General features: G+C 40.6%; 1 protein-coding gene across 1 annotated transcript in view; it reads right to left on the reverse strand.

Annotated features, from left to right (window-relative positions):
- GRIA3 (glutamate ionotropic receptor AMPA type subunit 3) overlaps nt 1-16962 on the reverse strand; it is a 115146-nt gene that overhangs the window by 54450 nt on the left and 43734 nt on the right. Inside the window, exons 8-9 of the mRNA XM_038747703.1 lie at nt 16193-16569; nt 8859-9057 (exon numbers count right to left, since the gene is read on the reverse strand). Coding sequence (XP_038603631.1) covers nt 8859-9057; nt 16193-16569 — 576 coding nt within the window. The remainder of the gene's footprint in view (nt 1-8858; nt 9058-16192; nt 16570-16962) is intronic.

Below are 16962 nucleotides of genomic sequence, written 5' to 3' on the forward strand. Positions count from 1 at the left end.
GCATATGTGTTGGAGAGAATAAAGGTTCCATATGGTAATCTCCTTGTCTCTAAAGAATCGTTAGGAGACTATCTGGTAATAGACCGAAAGCTTTTTGTCAACAGCTTTTGCTGCGCAGTAGTTGGCTGTGTTATTCTGCTGTCAGTCAATCAATCAATGGGATTTAATGGGCACTTACTGTGGGCAGAGCACTGTACTAAAACCTTTGGAGAAAATTCAATAGGTAGTTAGACTGAGGACTCCCATTACAACCCAACCCACACATTCTGTTGCTCTAACTCCAACCTCCTCTGTACCTGGGCCTCATCTATCCTGTCACCAACTCCTTGCCCACCTTCTCCCTTGGGCCTGGAACTCCCTTCTTATCTATTCATTCATTCAGTCATATTTATCAAGCATTTACTGTTTGCAGGTGGAAAGTACAATTCGGCAACAGACAATTCCTGCCCAACCACGGGCTTACAGTCTAGAAGCGGGGAGAAAGACAACAAAACAAAACCAGTAGGTAGGCATCAGTGGCATCAATATAAATAAATAGAATTATAGATATATACACCTCATTCTCCTTCATAACCAACAGTCCACCCTTCTTTCCATTTTCCAAATCCTCAGAAAACCACATCTCCTCCAAGAGGCCTTGTCAGGCTAAGTCCTTCAATTCCCCTAACCAACCTCCTCTCTGTGTTGACTTTGCACATGTTAGTATATCCATCTTAAGCCCTTTGAAACTCACTCCAGCCCCATAAAACTTATGTGAATATTCTTACACTCGACCATTTTTCCTAACCTATTTTACTTTAATGTGGATCTCCCCCTGTAGACTGTAACCTTCTTGTGGGCAGGGATCGCATCTACCGACTCTGTTGTGTTTTCCCAAGTGCTTAGAACACTGCACGGAGTAAGCACTCAATTAATACCATTGACTGATTGAAGGGGGTGTACAGACTAGAGGTGGATGCAGACTTTAAAATCAATTACAGAGGATTACATGAATGCCGTGACGCTGGGTGAGGGGTGACTGTCGAAGCGTTTAAGTGGTTCAGACCCGAGCTCATAGGCAACATAGAAGGAAAGGCAAATAGGGAAATTGAAGATTGTGTTTAGTTCTCGAAGGCACAGTTTCTGGAGAGGCTATCAAACAGCACGCTGTTGGTAATAATAATAATAATGATGGCATTTGTTAAGTGCTTACTATGTGCAAAGCACTGTTCCAAGAGCTAAAAGTGGTAGTGGGTGGGGGAAGGGGGGAATTTTCAATGGACAATTTTTTTTTCTCATTTAATATTACCTAGGGACGTTTATCACTGATTGGGAGCCAAAGGAGATCTTAGTATCCAAAGGAATGGAGAAGGACTACAAAAGAAAAGAGAAATCTAAATGAAAGGAAAAAAGAGAATGGGATATATGTATGTATAGTCTGCTGCCAGGGTTTTAGTGATTGCTAAATAATTGCCCTTGCTAAGCCCACCTTGGCCAATCTGTGGGTATCTGGGGAGAGTTTAATTGAGCAGATGGACCTAACCCTTTATCCCAAAGGCTAATAAATCCTTTGACTTTGTCAGAGGAGAAAACAAAACGAATTCCAGAGTTGTGAGTGACCCAGCCCTAAGGATCTACTTGTCTTCTAATACCCTAAAGGAAACTCAAATCCCGTTGGATTCTAATGGCCCCAGTGGTCCAGGGGAGAGGAAGCATTCTTTCCAGTCAAGGGGGTTTAAACCGTGAAGGACTCTTCTGGTTGCCAATGCAGACTATGGGGCTTAATTTAATAGGTTCCATATGGTGGGGAACTTTAGGCAGTTGGGCTGTCACTTGGACATCACCTGGAGCTTCCAGTAGGTCTTCAGGGCAACCCTAAGTAGAGCACACTGGGCTCATCTTGTTTGAAGGTCATAAAGGCATAGATAACTACAATACACTGTTATGCATTTCTTCAGATTGGGAAAGAGAAGCACCTGTTTATTCATTCTCATTGGCTCCCTCCCCGTCCCTCTCCCTGCGTTGACCCCCTCTGAACCCTTCTTGGATGGTGTAGATTAAAGCTCCCTGCGTTGACCCCCTCCGAACCCTTCTTGGATGGTGTAGATTAAAGGGGAAAAATTCTCTTGAAGGAGGTAGGTGTAATCAGTTTCCCTCTAGTTCCAGAAGTTACATGTGCTGCCAGGACTGAGCTTTAGTTCCTTCATTTTCATGTTTTGGCTGTTCGCCCTATTTTTGTCTTGTCTTGGACTTCCATATCTTCCTTTGAATTTTCCTTGGATGACTTTGAATCCTTTAAGACTGTGGGGGAAGATGATCCTTAATGAGTTTCATTTCTCTCTAGAACGTTTGGCTTTTAGTTTGCAGACTGTCAGAACGAATCTCTTTTGGGGATTTAGAAACCAAGGCAAAAAGGGCGAAGAAAGTGCAACTGTCTGGAGCACTGAAGTGTAAAGACTGCCTCTCTATGGGCCTGATCCTGAAGAAGTTCTCAGTTTGCATTCTACGCATGAGTCACACTTGGAGCTGTTCCATGTGTGAGGACACATGTACTGGGACTTTTCCTTGGCTTGCAGGGGATTTAGTGTGAAGTCCACAGTTCCCACTGTGAAGTCCCATCTCTGTGCCTGATTGGAGGGAAGAATCGATGCAGCTTCCACTGTGTCTGTGTGAATGGGCAAAATATATCCCATTCTCAGTTGTAAAGATACACAAGGAATGAGAGAAGCACGTTCTGCTTCACCCATAAGTCCTTTTAGAGACTAGGTGGCTACTCCATACTTAGCACCACGTTGGGCTACTTAGAAGCCCTGTCAATCAGTCAGTCGTATGTATTGAGTGTGTGCAGAGCCCTGTATAAAAGGACTTGGGAGAGAACAATACAAGTTGGTAGACACATTCCTAGCCCACAGTGAACTTACAGGCTAGAGGCGGAGACAAATATTAATATATGGAAGTAAATTAAATTATAGAGAGTGAGTGTGTGCCTGGGTGTGATGTGCAACAGCATTTGGTAATTGGTAATTGGATGGCAAAACATTTTTGCTCCATCTCTTCTAGAATTACTAATCTGTCAGGGCAGGTGTCAGATGTGGGGCAAGAGAGGGAGGGAACAAACTACTCTGCCAGCCTGCTACGTACTTTTTGCTGTATGTCAGGTACAGGAGAAATGTAGGGTGACTTAGTACAGTGATAAGTGTTTAGTACAGTGCTTTTCATACAGTAAGTGCTCAATAAATACGATTGAATGAATTGAGATGCCTCTAGTCATCACTTTTACAATGGTATTTGAGAATATCAGAATAACCAGGCTTTGACAGCTACTGAGCAGATTTAGATGTCCTGATAATATTATCCAGATACTCAGGGTTTTCCATGATGTGTTTGAGTCAGAATTGAAAGGGCCCTGTCTATCATTTTGCGTCACCAACAGCATGTAGGATAGTTTAATACCACCTGGTTGAACCTATACTACTGTGGCATCCATGATGCAACGAAGAGACATGAAATCTGGAGTTAATATATGGTATTTCAGTGGCAGTGAATGATGTGACAGTGACTGCTCTGCACACAGTAAGTGCTCAATAAATGATTGAATGAATGAATGAATGACTCTTTACTGCAGGGAAACAACAGTTGTGGATGTGTCCATCAGCCAACAGAGTATACTGGGATATCTTTTATAGGGCCGGGACTTCTAGGAGAACGTGAATCCAAGAAAGAAAATTGAGACATTGCAGGGAGCAAATCCAGCAGTATTGCATTAGGACAACTGTAATATGTGTCTAGAGTGAAAGTGATTGTTGGACATGCATTATTCTTTTTGTTCACCTCTACATACTGCTAATTCTGAACAAGAAGAAAAGATATATCACACATACCTAAAACATATGCCACTCAATGCATTGCATAAGGGTGTGAAAGTGTCATCCTTATATGCTTCAGAAAACAATCGGTTCCTTATATCGAACCTATGGTGTGTGAGGTAAGTACGATTCTCAGTTTCTTGAATGTGTGTTTGTCTAAGTACATACTCTATCCAGCATATTTAAAAGTAATAGTTGACAGTTTCATTTTCTTTCCTCAGTTTTGATTCACACAATCAGATTAGCCAACCAAGCTGATCAAAGAAAGAAATGAAGTACTGAGCTTGGGCATTAAAATGACTGGCTTACAGTCATAAGATGAAAGAAAATATTATCCTTCCTTGTTCAACTTTTTGCTGTAATTCATTCATTCATTCAGTCGTATTTATTGAGCGCTTACTGTGTGCAGGGCACTGTACTAAGCGCTTGGGAAGTACAAGTTGGCAACATATAGAGACGGTCCCTACCCAAATGTGTAGACTGTACAGTGTAATGTGTACAGCTTATGGGATCATCATTATCATTATCAGTAACACACACTGAGCATCTACTGTTTGAAAGCAATGTACTAGGTAAGGGAATGGGAATCAGGAGATCCAGGTAGACAAGTCAGGGGACAAGTCACTTAACTTCTCTGAGCCTCAGTTTCCTCATCTATAAAATGGGGATAAAATACCTGGCCTCTCTCCCCTTTCAACTATGAGCCCTGGGTCCAATCTGATTATTTTGTGTATCCCCAGTGCTTAGCATAGTGCTTGACATAATTATTATTCTTATTCTTATTATCATTATCATACTACACAAGAAAAGAACCATTTCAGTGCTGGAAGAGAACTCATCTAGTGGAGGTCATATTATATAAATGAAGTTATGAAGAGTGAGTATGTGTCTGGGTGTGATGTGAAACAGCCTTTGGTGATTGGGTGGCAAAATATTTTTGCTCCATCTCTACTAGAACTAGTATCCACCTCTGCATTGTTGAGTACAGTCAATGGATTAGTAGTATTAGTAATTATAATAATAAACCCACACAATTATTACTATTATGTGCTTACTATGTGTCAAGGGGGTTAGATTACACAATGATCAGGTTGGCTACAATCCATCCCATATGGGGCTCACAAGTCTAAGTAGGAGGAAGAACAGGAATTGAACACCCATTTTACAGGCGAGGTATTGTAGGTACAGAAAAGTGAAGTAATTTGCCTAAGCTCACACAGCTGGCAAGTGGTAGAGCTGAGATAAAAATCCAGGTACTCTGGTTCCAACCATTTCTTGGCTTTACAACCATTTTTGGTTAAAACCTTTGGTTTCTTTTTGTGATCTGATCTAAATAATTTCAAGGATTAGTTTATCCCCACAGTTAGTTAATGAGGCAAACTCTTCGGATTCAGGAAAGGACATTCTGGAACTCTCCCAAGTGCTGAATGGAGTGCCTTGCTCAGAGTAATCACTCAATAAATACCACTAATTGGTTGATTGGAGAGCAGTAGTTGTTTCTGTTATTTCTGGAATGTGATCAAGGCTAAGGGAACTTAGGGCAGCTGCTTCCATCTGATGTGATAGCTTATTTTTGAATTAAGGTGATTTATTTATTTAAAGTACTCAGAAAGTGATCTCTTGAAAACATCTTTCAAAATTTTAGCATTTTTCTGGGTGGCTGCTCTAGAGATGTTGAATAATTATTTAACCTGGACTCCTTAAATCCCTGGGTGAGACATTTGGTTTCAGAACAGCTGTCCATGATGTATTAAAGTCAGGGAGGTTGATAGTAAGTTACAGATGTCTCTCCCAGCTGTACAGTTCCTGTCAAATTATCTTCTTCCTTTTCTAGTGCAGTGATGAGTGGAAAGGAATTTTCACAATCTCTTTAGTGTCTGTGATTCTGTAATGGGAAGAATGCATGTAGATTACCACCTTAGGAATGGGAGAAAGAATTGTTATTGAAAAATTGTTTTAATGGTCATCGACCCAGGAGAAGTAACAGATTTCTCTGTGAGTGAGCAGAAAAGAATGTGGGGCATTGTTTTATTTCTGGATACCAAATAGGGAGATGCTTGGTGGGTTGGCACTTTTTACAAGGCTGTAATATTATTATTTAGTTTTTATAAGAAGGATAAGGGATAAAATTTCACTCTGTGAAGTAAAGACAACATTGTATTAACAAAACAGTCTAGTGGAAATTTCCATGTCTAAAGAGGAAATGTTTTTAAAAAGTGAATTATTATTTAAAATCATCAGTCCTTTCAGGCCGTTTTGGAAAATCAACTTACAGAGACCTGTAGACCAATTAGAAAAAAACAGGTATCAGGGATTAGGCATTCTAGCTTCCTCCTGTTTTTAAAGATCTGCTTCTCCAATAACCAGTCATACTTTCTTAAGAGTTACTCGTTGATCTAAGGGTCGCTTTGAATTTGTGAATACTGGAGTCTTGAAACCAATTGGGACATAGCATTAGGTGTTTTCTGTGGTGAATGTGGATGTAACGTGTGCTGATTTCATTCTCTTTATTGACAGTCTTATTGAATGAATTGGCAATCAATGGTACTTTTTGAGTGCTTTCTATGTGCCGAGCCCTGTACTAAGTGCTTGGGAGAGTACAATGCAACAGAATTAGCAGACGTGTTCCCTGCCCAAGGTGAGCTTATAGTCTAAAGGAAATGACTTCAACATCTATTAAACTCACAGTTAAAGTGGCTAAAATATTTAAGTGCTTCCCAGGATATCTTTTTACTTTAATTTGGTTTTTAGAGAGAAGCACCATTTGGCCTTTGGTATTAATAAATCTCCATGGAGTCCATACGACCTCTACTGTGAATGATTGAATATGGATGAATGCCCTGTGAAATGATGATGGAGTTGGATGTGTTGTATTGACTGCTGTTTGAAGTGTGGCTTACTAATCTAATTGTTCCCTATGGATGAATTTATCTAGTGGAAAGAATAACTATGTCCAAAACTCAAGGTCCTTTGTTGGTATTCCAGGGTGGTCAATTACTTGAACATCAATTTAGTGTTCAATTGAGATGACCAAAGTAAGCTATGAAGAAACAGTGTTGAATGGTTTGATAGAGCATTAAGCCTGTAGTTACCAAAAATCCAAAGTCTATTGGCCAAACAGAGAATTGAGATATTATTAGAGAAAACGATCTCACATGGCTATTTCAGGTGATAAAGGTTTTTTTTTTCTCTTTGGCTAGAGTGCTTCATGCTTATACCTGGATGAAACTCCTTCCCTCATAGGCCCAGTATATTCCCTTCCCTCCTTCAGAGCCTTCTTGTAAACCATCTCCTCCCAGACATTCATCGAAATAAATAATTTATAATACAGAATTTGTAAGGAGGTAAAGAACCAAGGTATCCCAAAAGCTCCCACATTCCGTTCTCCGATTAGATTATGGTCATTCAGTCAGTCAACTGTATTTGAGTGCTTACTGTGCATAGAGCACTGTACTAAGCACTTGAGAGAGTACAGCATAACAATGTAACAGACACATTCCCTGCCCACAACAAGTTTACAGTCTAGGGGGTGAGGTTACAGTCAATAGGGACTGTAAACTATAAGCTTCTCAACTCTGACCTGTGGTTGATTACCTCACATGCTTCCTCTTTCAAGGTTTAGCTAACTTTTAGCTTCCACACAGGTTATGGAGATTGGAGATCTCTTCCTTTATTACACTAAATACCGTTTTCCCTTCTAGATGTTTGGCTTCCTGGTTCATTGCTCATATGCCAGGGTTCAACCTTGGGCCTTAGCTGTGACCTTGCTTTCGTGAGTCTTGACCCCCTCAAGCTTCCTTAATGACTTTTTTTAGAAGTTTTCATTATTTATTTCACTGCAGTGATTTCAGGAAATGTTCGCCATTTCCTATATTTCCCATGAGGCAGTTAGATACAGCTTAATGGAGCAAGTATAGTTTTTTAAAAAAATTATTGACCATTGCAGTAAAGGTTGCTATAATACAAACTGATAAACGCAGTGATTATGTCTTTTATTCAGAGATTCTTGCTGCCCTAGTTTTGACTTTGACTTCTATGATACTTTACCCCATCTGCTTCACTTCCACTGCTACTAGAACTAAAGTGATATACAGTGCTAATTAATATACTCCATCTGTTTTCCATTTTATTCACAAATATGTCTCCCTTCTTGGATCACCTGAGCAGGACTTGAGTCCTGAAAACTCCATCAGCATCCTCCCATCCAGACCAATTACCATAAAAATAATACTATAGCTTCAGAAAAACAGTGTTTTTCAAGGATATTAGCAGAGGCAACCTCTGCTGCATGCAGTCTTGTTGAATCCTTCTCAAGTTGAATTTCTAGGGTCATCTCTCTTTTATTCCAGACCATCCATGTAACTTTCATGTTATCCATTTACATTTCCCCCTGTAGCCTGACCACTTTCTTTCTCCATACTCTTCCCTTAATTGCTGCTTAATTGGTACTGGGACCAGTGTCAAGGTGTTGAAAACCAGCCCCTCTGCCCTTTCCAGGTCAATCTCCTCCTGCCTGGAACACCCCAGGGCCCAGGGATGAGGGCATAATGAGGATTACGGACTCCTGCTACTTTTATCTCCATGGGCACTGACTCTTCTCTTCCCTGATTTTTTTCCCCAAAGCCATGATTTAGTCAGCATCCTCTCCACCTTCCCACCTGTCCCAGTTCCTGGGCTCTGTCTCCAAGGGCCAGGCTCTTCCCCAAAGGTGCCGGGCTCCCAGAACAAGTCCTAGAGCGCTCCCCCTGCAAGCCCTACTTTCACCAGTCTCCTTGTTCATCATTTTCCCTCAACTCCCATTTGGTTTTCTCTATTACTCGACAAAGCTTCTGACACTCTTTAGCCCTTTGCCCAGGAAACAGTCAGTTTTCTCCTGTCTTGCTTTTGGAGCCAAACAGGGGGCTTTAAGCTGTCAAGGAAACCAAGTTCCAACCCAGACACCAAACCGAGGCATGTTTGTTTTCCCCTTTCCCTCTTAGAAATGCCGTGAATTTGCTTTTCAGCCAGACTTACTCTAAAAAATTCTTTGGTTGAGCCCGAGTCCAGGGTGCCGTAGGCTATTTCAGTTTGTTTAGCCAGGTCCTCAGCACTTTCTATGGGAGAGACCATCCTTTCCACAGTAAGGAAAGCAGCAAGGTTGGCAGTATAGGAAGAGATTATGATTAGGGTGAAGAACCACCAGACTCCTCCAACAATTCGCCCTGAGAGAGATCTAGAAAAAAGCAGAGAGTCAAAGTTGATTCTTGGGGTCTCTTCAAGAAAGGGAGGGATTTCAACATAGGGGTTAAGAGATGAGTGAGTGGCACAATGGAGCTGAAATGATAAGCAAAAGATTTAATCATATTTTAAAAATTCCACATGAAATGCAGTGTTTCCCATCCTCACATACCTACCTTTATCATGGACTCATGATCATCAACTCATTAACATTTATATCACAGAAGAGAGCTAGCTGCTTTATCTCCTTCAGGAGGCAAGCTGGCCAAATAAATTCCCTGATGGGAGGATGTTAATGAAAATGCCTGGGCAGCAGAGGTAAATAGTGTCATTCCTTACAGTCACTATTCAGTGTTAATTGTATTCTGAAGAATCAGTCAATTACAAGAGAACTGAACTGGAAGATGACTTATTCTCCCTTAAAATATGTGACTAACTGGGTAGGGAGACTCCCTGTTTTAGGGGATAGATACCTGCAAAAGATCACCCTGTACTAAAGCAGATCCACTACATGCCTCTTCTATATCACTCCTCATTAATATCATCTTGACCCCAAATTGACTTTGGCCAAATTCTAAGGTCATTTCATGTAACTGCTGAAATCGATTAACTAAAATCCAGCGTTCCCCTGACACTGGTGCAATGACTCTGTGAGAGCCGCAGGGTTCCATTTTATAAATAGCTTTCTTTTATTTTCTGGCAAACTATTGGAAGACAACAGAGATCAAGAAAAGGGATATGTGAGAGGCCTAAATTGTTCCTAAGACTGAGATTACACACGAAATGAAACGCCCGAGGCTTGGCGCTGTATAAGATACAAGTTAAGCCCGTTGTCAGTATTTCCACTCCACCGTTTTTAAGCAGGTTGAGAATCCTGTGTCTGCAGACTCACCTAATAATTGCCTGAACTCTCGAGGTAAACATTTCTTTTTATTTAAAGCCCACTAGATTTTTGAGTCTAGCCTAATTTTGGACATTAGTTGCTTGAAAATGATCCTCTAAATGTTTGTCTCATCCCACCCCTCCCTCCGCCCCACTCACCCAAACAAAGCTAGTCTAGCTGAGGTCTGGAACAGCTGTTTTGCTAAAAGTTTTTCCAAGTAATAATTATTCTTTCCCTGGACTGGCGCAGAGAAAGGTTCTCTTTGTGAGGGGGGAAGAAATGGGGATGATTCAGAGAGGAATATTCTGTTTTTGGAAAGGATGAATTGTAGGAAATGCTAAGAAACGTTTCCTTTTTATTACTTTGCACCTTCCAAACCGTATACCTAGGTCTCATTCAGACAGGAGGGAAGAAGTGCTGATAAAAGAATATTGACAATAATAGGTAGTTGATGGTGGTTACAGTTGTCTTTAGTGTCTAGCAGAGAAATATGGCTTGAAGTTATATAAACCCGAAATGTGCTTTGTTAATGAAATAAGACTTCCTAATCATCACTTGGTATGTGGGCAAAAGCCTCATTAGCTTTAATAGGGTTTTATTTAGATTATGAGGAGAACAGATGCAGGAGTTAAAATGTAATCTTGAATGGTCAAAAGTCTGCTCCTGGGAACCCCAGATATATGATTTACCTTTGGTAAATTGTGTTATCTGCTTGAAATGTGGGGTGAGAATCAACTAATGGAATTTGCCCTCATGTTTTCTGTCTACAGTGATCATGCCTGTTCTATACTACCATTCAAATGTGGTGCATAAGCAGGTTTTTGGGCTGAGTATCTTTTCAAATATGGATTTTTGAGGCCCTGGCAAGAGAAAGGAGATGCTAATTTCAAGCATATCTTTCAGTTGTAAATTTTCAGCTAAATCGGGAGTCAGTGCAGTGAATCTTCCAGCGCGATCTGCATTAGATGCAGTTCTTCAGTTGGGTTCCCCACTTTCACTTTAAAGCTGATGTGTGTCCTCTCAAGAACCATCCTCTATGCATGTGCATCTGGGTACAGACTCACTTTCATAATCTGGGCATATTCGATATGAATATGAATTCCTTTTGTGAATCACAAAGCTGGGGAAAAAGAGAAGAGCTGAGTGTTTATATTCACAGCTGCACATTTTTAGCACTTTGCTCCAATTGCTGGTGTAGATGCAGCTATTATGGGCACATTTCAATTGGAAGATAAACACCAAGTGACTTTTGTGGGCCAGCTCGCCCCATCCCTTCTATTTCAAACCCAGCTTTAAAATTGTGCCGCAAAACACACTATTTTCTAAAAATGTAGTTTTTCCTTAATCAGTCTACCAACTGTATAGTGTTTGTTTCACACAAAGTTTTGGTTAGGATAATGAAATGACTATTGAATGGTCACACGTTTAGTGTAAATGATGGAAAGGTGAGTGGGTATAAAGATTAAACCATCATACCTTTTGAAGAGATTTAAGAGGAAGCATGGAGTTAAATGAAAGCAAATTAGTAAAAAGAACAAAACAAACATTTAAAATATTGCAAAATATTCACTCTCCAACATATTGTAGACAAAATTTTCTGTATCCACAAGAAACCAGTATTTTCCATTTAATCACAAAATGAATTTTGTGAGCTACAAAAGTGAGATACGCTATCTTGCCATCTTCACATAAATTAATGTGTAAATCTGCACTTTTGGAGTAATAAAACGATCAAAACCTGAATTGCAAAACTGATTTTGTCTTGCACAGACTCCATGCAATTCTGTTCTCTCATAAAAGTGTGCATTACGGTTTTGTTACTGTACTCAGTGCTATGTCTAGATGATGTATTTAAAAAACAGTAGAATCAATGGTTGCCTCTTATAGTTTTTCCTGATGGAAATAAGTAGCTGTTTCACAGAGTGTGAAAAATTCTGACTTAAAGCCACAAAACTTGTGAAATCTTTACAATAGAAGCATCATCAATTTATTACCTCCATGTGCTTTTCCTTCAAAATGAATTCACAGCAGGATGAAAAGACCCTGATAATAGATCATAGGAGGAAAAGATGCTGCTCGAAGAGAGCATAAAATGCATTGTCTTTTGTGTTACTTTTCATTGCTTCTTATAAAAGTTCCCCATTAAAAAACAAGGCTAATTTGAGTGTAATCAAATGCAAACAAGCCTTCAGTATTTACTTTACCACTTTGAAAACACAGTGCCCTGTGATAGCAGAACAGTACAGATGGAACAAAATGCTGATTTCCTGCAGGACTGAGGTATACACAGATAAGTAGCTTTTATCTGATTCATGCTAAACTACACTTTCTAACTAGATGAAAGACTAGATAGTAGCCGTGCTTCTGTTTCAAAAAGACACTGTAGGACATAGCCTCAGAGGATTGTCCCCCAAGCAATCCAGAGGACTATTAGACGTCCTTGTGATTCTATCCAAAAGCGACAGAAGGAGCCTATGTCAAGAAGCACAAAACCAGACTGTAGGCTGCCCAGTGGTCTGGCAGACCACTGGTACATTTTCAAAGAAAGCAGTTTGAAAATTTGGAAAAGATGCATGCTTTTGATGTGTCAGTAAACTATTGAAGGGCTGGTAATCCAGTCAAAATATCATATGAGATATGTGTCCTTGCCAGAGTGCAATGGAGTTTCCAAATACAATTTAGAGAAACAGCATGGCCTAGTGGACAGAGCACCCAGAAACCTGGTTCTGAACCAGGCCCCGCCACCTGCCTGCTGTGTGACCGTGGGCAACTCAACTTAGCTCAGCCTCAGTTTCCTCACCTGTAAAATAGGGGTGGAATACTTTTTAAAATGGTATTTGTTAAGTGCTTACTTCATGCCAGGCACTGTACCAATCACTGGGGTAGATACAAGCTAGTCAGGTTGGACACAGTCCCTGGTCCCACGTGGGGTTCACAGTCTTAATCCCCATTTTATGGCTGAGGTAAATGAGGCACAGAGAAGTGACACGTCCAAGGTCACAGCAGTCAAATGGTGGAGCCGGGACTCAGAACCCTAGTCCTTTTGGCTCCCGGGACCGTTTCTCTATCCACTAGGCCATGTTGATTTGTTCTCCCTCCTGCTTAGGCTGTGAGCTCCAGGTGGGACAGGGACTGTGTCTGATCTGTTTATCCTGTATCTACCCCAGTGCTTAGCATGCTTAATGAAAACCATTTTCAATTTTATCATTTTAGGGCATTTCTTCCTATTAAAAAGTAGATTGTAGGGCAGTGCTAATGACCACTCCAGTCTTGTATACTCAAGGCCAGGATTTCCAAGCTATATTGTATATTTTGTGCAGGCCAAAAAAGCACACCCCAATTGGGCTCACCAAGAACTTACGGATACGACGTCCTTTCCAATACCCTCTCCTTTCCATTGCTCTGACTAAATATAGTCCCAGTAGTGTCAGGAAAGGGACTCTTGGTCCCTGGCTTCCTCTGCTGTGCCTGTGATAATTGTGATATTTCTTAAGCTCTTACTATGTGCCAAGCACTGTACGAAGCGCTCGGGCAGATACAGGACGGTCTAAGTAGGAGCGAGAACAGGTATTGAATCCCCATTTTGCAGATGAGGGGACTGAGGCGCATAGAAGTAAAGTGACTTGCCCAAGGTCACACAGCAGGTAAATGGCAGAGGCGGGATTACAATCCAGGTCCTCTGATTCCCAGGCCCCTGTGCTTTCCACTAAGCCCTGCTGCTTCTCTAAATAAAGTTCTTTTTAATCTGGCTCTGTTATTTGTTCTCATAGGTTTTCTATAATCTCCATTTCCTTTGTCCACCAAGAGCTAGAACAGGAAAGGCAATAAGGAGAAGGCAGGGTGCCAACCTGACGGCCCGGGCCTCATCAAGAAGCTTTTAGAGAGAAAATTTTTCTCCCAATGGCAGAACACATTGTTTTGAAGCAATCTTTTGAATGAGATTTTTCAAAGAGTAAAATAAGTTCCCGCTTAAACTAATGCCCATGCTTGTTTGAACTTTAAATTCCCTTCCCAAATGTCGTGTCATGGAATCGTAGCTTACCCAAATTGAAATCGGTTTTGTAACTGATTCTAAGGAGTAAAATCCCTATGAGGAGGAACATTATAATTAGTATTTTAACCATTGTTACTCTTTTATTTGTCTTTTTCCTGCTGCTCTAAACCGACCCAACTCCTTGCATTTTCAGAGTAGGGCAACCCCAGTTCCCTTGCCAGGGGGAGCAGCATCCCGGACCTTGGATGGCCAGGTACTTGTGGATATTGTGGAGGGAAGGGAAGGAACAGGCCATTCTGGAATTAATCTTTTAAATTAACTATTCCACAACTGCCAGAGAAACAACTTTAAAGGTTTAGGAAAAAAGTTGTGAACAGCTATACTTGGAGGGGGGAAAAGAAACAAACAGAAAAAAACCTACAGTGACACTTGCCCTTCTCCTCCACACCCTCCCACCCTCCCACCCAGACTTTGGTGTCACTTTGCAGGGACAACAAAGTTCAGGTTCTGTGGTCCTTGGATGGTATTTTACCAGGGATTCTTTTAAATTGTCAGAAGGTCACATCACTTTCCCAGGAAAAGTCTCTGGGCTTCCATTTCCTGTCAGAAACCTTGCCCAATGGAAACAGAATAATGCCTACTGCTTTCCATGGGATGTCTCTGGGCTTATTTCCCGGTCCTTTAATTTTGGTAAACACATGGTCAACAGCATTTTAAATGCTGTCTCGGCTTATTATCCTTAACTGCCGGGGAAAAAGGAACAATTTAGCTTGGAAAGCTGAATCACAAAAGCTGTGCTTAAACATGAGGAAAAGATCAAAACAAACAGCAGAAATTCAGCTATTTCTTTGGGGAATGATATTGTCTCTTAAAACACCCCTTATTTTAGTCATTAGTTTATACACAGATTGGAGGAAAATCAATTTCTTTAACATTCCTGGAGGTTATCTAGAGCTCTGCCATTCAAATTCTCCTATTTTTTTTAAACATTAAGTTTAATCAAGTTGTATTTGCATATTAACATGAAAGTGATGAGCTGATATCCTATTAGCTGGTGTAGCAGTGTCTATGTGGACTATGAGGTGCAATAAAACAAAGAAAGGCTTTGTGAATCTATCTGGCAGGCCACAAAAACAGAGAAGTTGGATGTTCTTGAGTAGGGTTTGTTTATATGGTAGAGAACAGGGATCGCAGAGGTAGTAATTGTACATTCAAGAGCCTGTGAGGTGGGAAAATGCAGATAGAACTACTGTCATCATTAAGGCTGACAAATCAGTACTCTGCATAGGAGCCTCTTGAGTGTTATGTATGTTCCTAACCTACATATGACCTGAATCAAAAACATCACTTCAAAAATTAAAAAGCTGTGCCATTTATCACTGGCAGTGGATCAGTCCATCTCAAAGAAAAAATTTATTAGGGAGCTTATTTTGTTAAACAAATAAAGAAAACAAATGTCCTTTAAACAATCCAGTTCATAAGGTTCAGAGCCAGTGCAAAGATCCTAACTATAGCCTCATTTAAAAGCTAAGGTACTCAGTCTTAATGACCGTATTGGGTTGAGTTTTAACACTGAATTGCCATTCATATCCAAATAAATTTCATTAGCTGACTATTCTTTATGTAAAGTCTGTTTTAAGAAAATTGGCACATCCAATTACAATGTCAAATTGAGTCCAAATTCACGAAATGACACACATAACTTCAAGAAGAGCACTTAGAGATGGGAGTGAATGAAGCAAGTGGCGGTGACTTGTCTAAATGAGAAGATGATGAGAAAATGGAACCAGAACCTTAAGAAAAATGGGGAAGATTTGTATGAGCCATGGCTCATACAAGTTAAAGTGCTGTTGAAGATGGTTTTCAAACCAAAAGTTATTATGCTGCATAGCTGCACTTAGATGTTATACACACCAAGCAGATGACCGTAAAATGAGATATGCAGCAAAAACACGGTAAACCTCCAAGCATTGTGAAAAATGACGAACCTTATGCATTTTACAGTCTCGACATGGCATATATAAGTTATGGCAGAAATGAATGGATAGCAGCAGAGAAAATGCTACCCCTGCTCTGGCTTTATGGATAACCAGCACGCAGAATAGTTCAGTGATGAAACTCAGCACTAGATGGAAGGTTAAATGAAATCAATTTGGAATCGAAATGTTCATGAGTGTAACATATATGCACCATGGCAGGGCAGTTGAATGACCATAAAATGCAACAAGGTAATGAGGTGATCGGAAAACAAACCTTGGGGAAATATCGCATCCTTGCTGCATAAAGGCACCCAGGGAAAACCAAAGGCTGTTAAATATTCCAAATTCATTTGGAGGATCGGGTGGGTTCTGAGGGTCTCGAGGTTCTTCGTTGTTGTCTTCCAAGTGCCACTCATAGGGGCTGAATCGGCTGACTAGGAAAAGCACTACGCTGACGCCAATATAAGCAAAGACTATACACATCCAAATCTCATAAGCCAAAGGATCCAGAAATGAGAACACGCCAGGTTTGGATTTCTGAGGCTTCTTTATCATGATGGAGATGCCCAGACTCATAAAGGGTTTTGAAAAGTCTATGACTTCTTCCCGAACCAGTGTTATGGTGAGTGGGGCAACAGCTATATCTGCTCTCTGAAAATCAAGAAAACATACGACTTAGAGACAACAGTTCAGTCAGTTTTCTGCCAGGCAAGAAACCATTGCAAAAGAAATGGAAAGCCCCCGATTACTCAGATCATTATGCCTTAAGTGTATCCTTTAAAGGTATTCTGCCAGACACAGCTGGTTTTGTTCTTTTCTGTTGGAAAGGGCAGGGATCAGGCCTATCGACTCTTTGTATTGTACTCCCCCAAGCGCTTAGTCCAGGCCATTGATTAATTGCTCAGGGATTCAGGGGTAAATCTGGATTTTGAGTAAGGGCATGAAAGGGCATGAAATGGGAATCTGGCCGAGCTGAAAAGTGACCTTGGAAGAGTAATTTGCAAAAGGAATATAGAATAGAGACTGCTGGTCTGATAAAACAAC

The sequence above is a fragment of the Tachyglossus aculeatus genome, chromosome 6 (assembly GCF_015852505.1).
Source record: "Tachyglossus aculeatus isolate mTacAcu1 chromosome 6, mTacAcu1.pri, whole genome shotgun sequence".
NCBI lineage: Eukaryota > Metazoa > Chordata > Mammalia > Monotremata > Tachyglossidae > Tachyglossus > Tachyglossus aculeatus.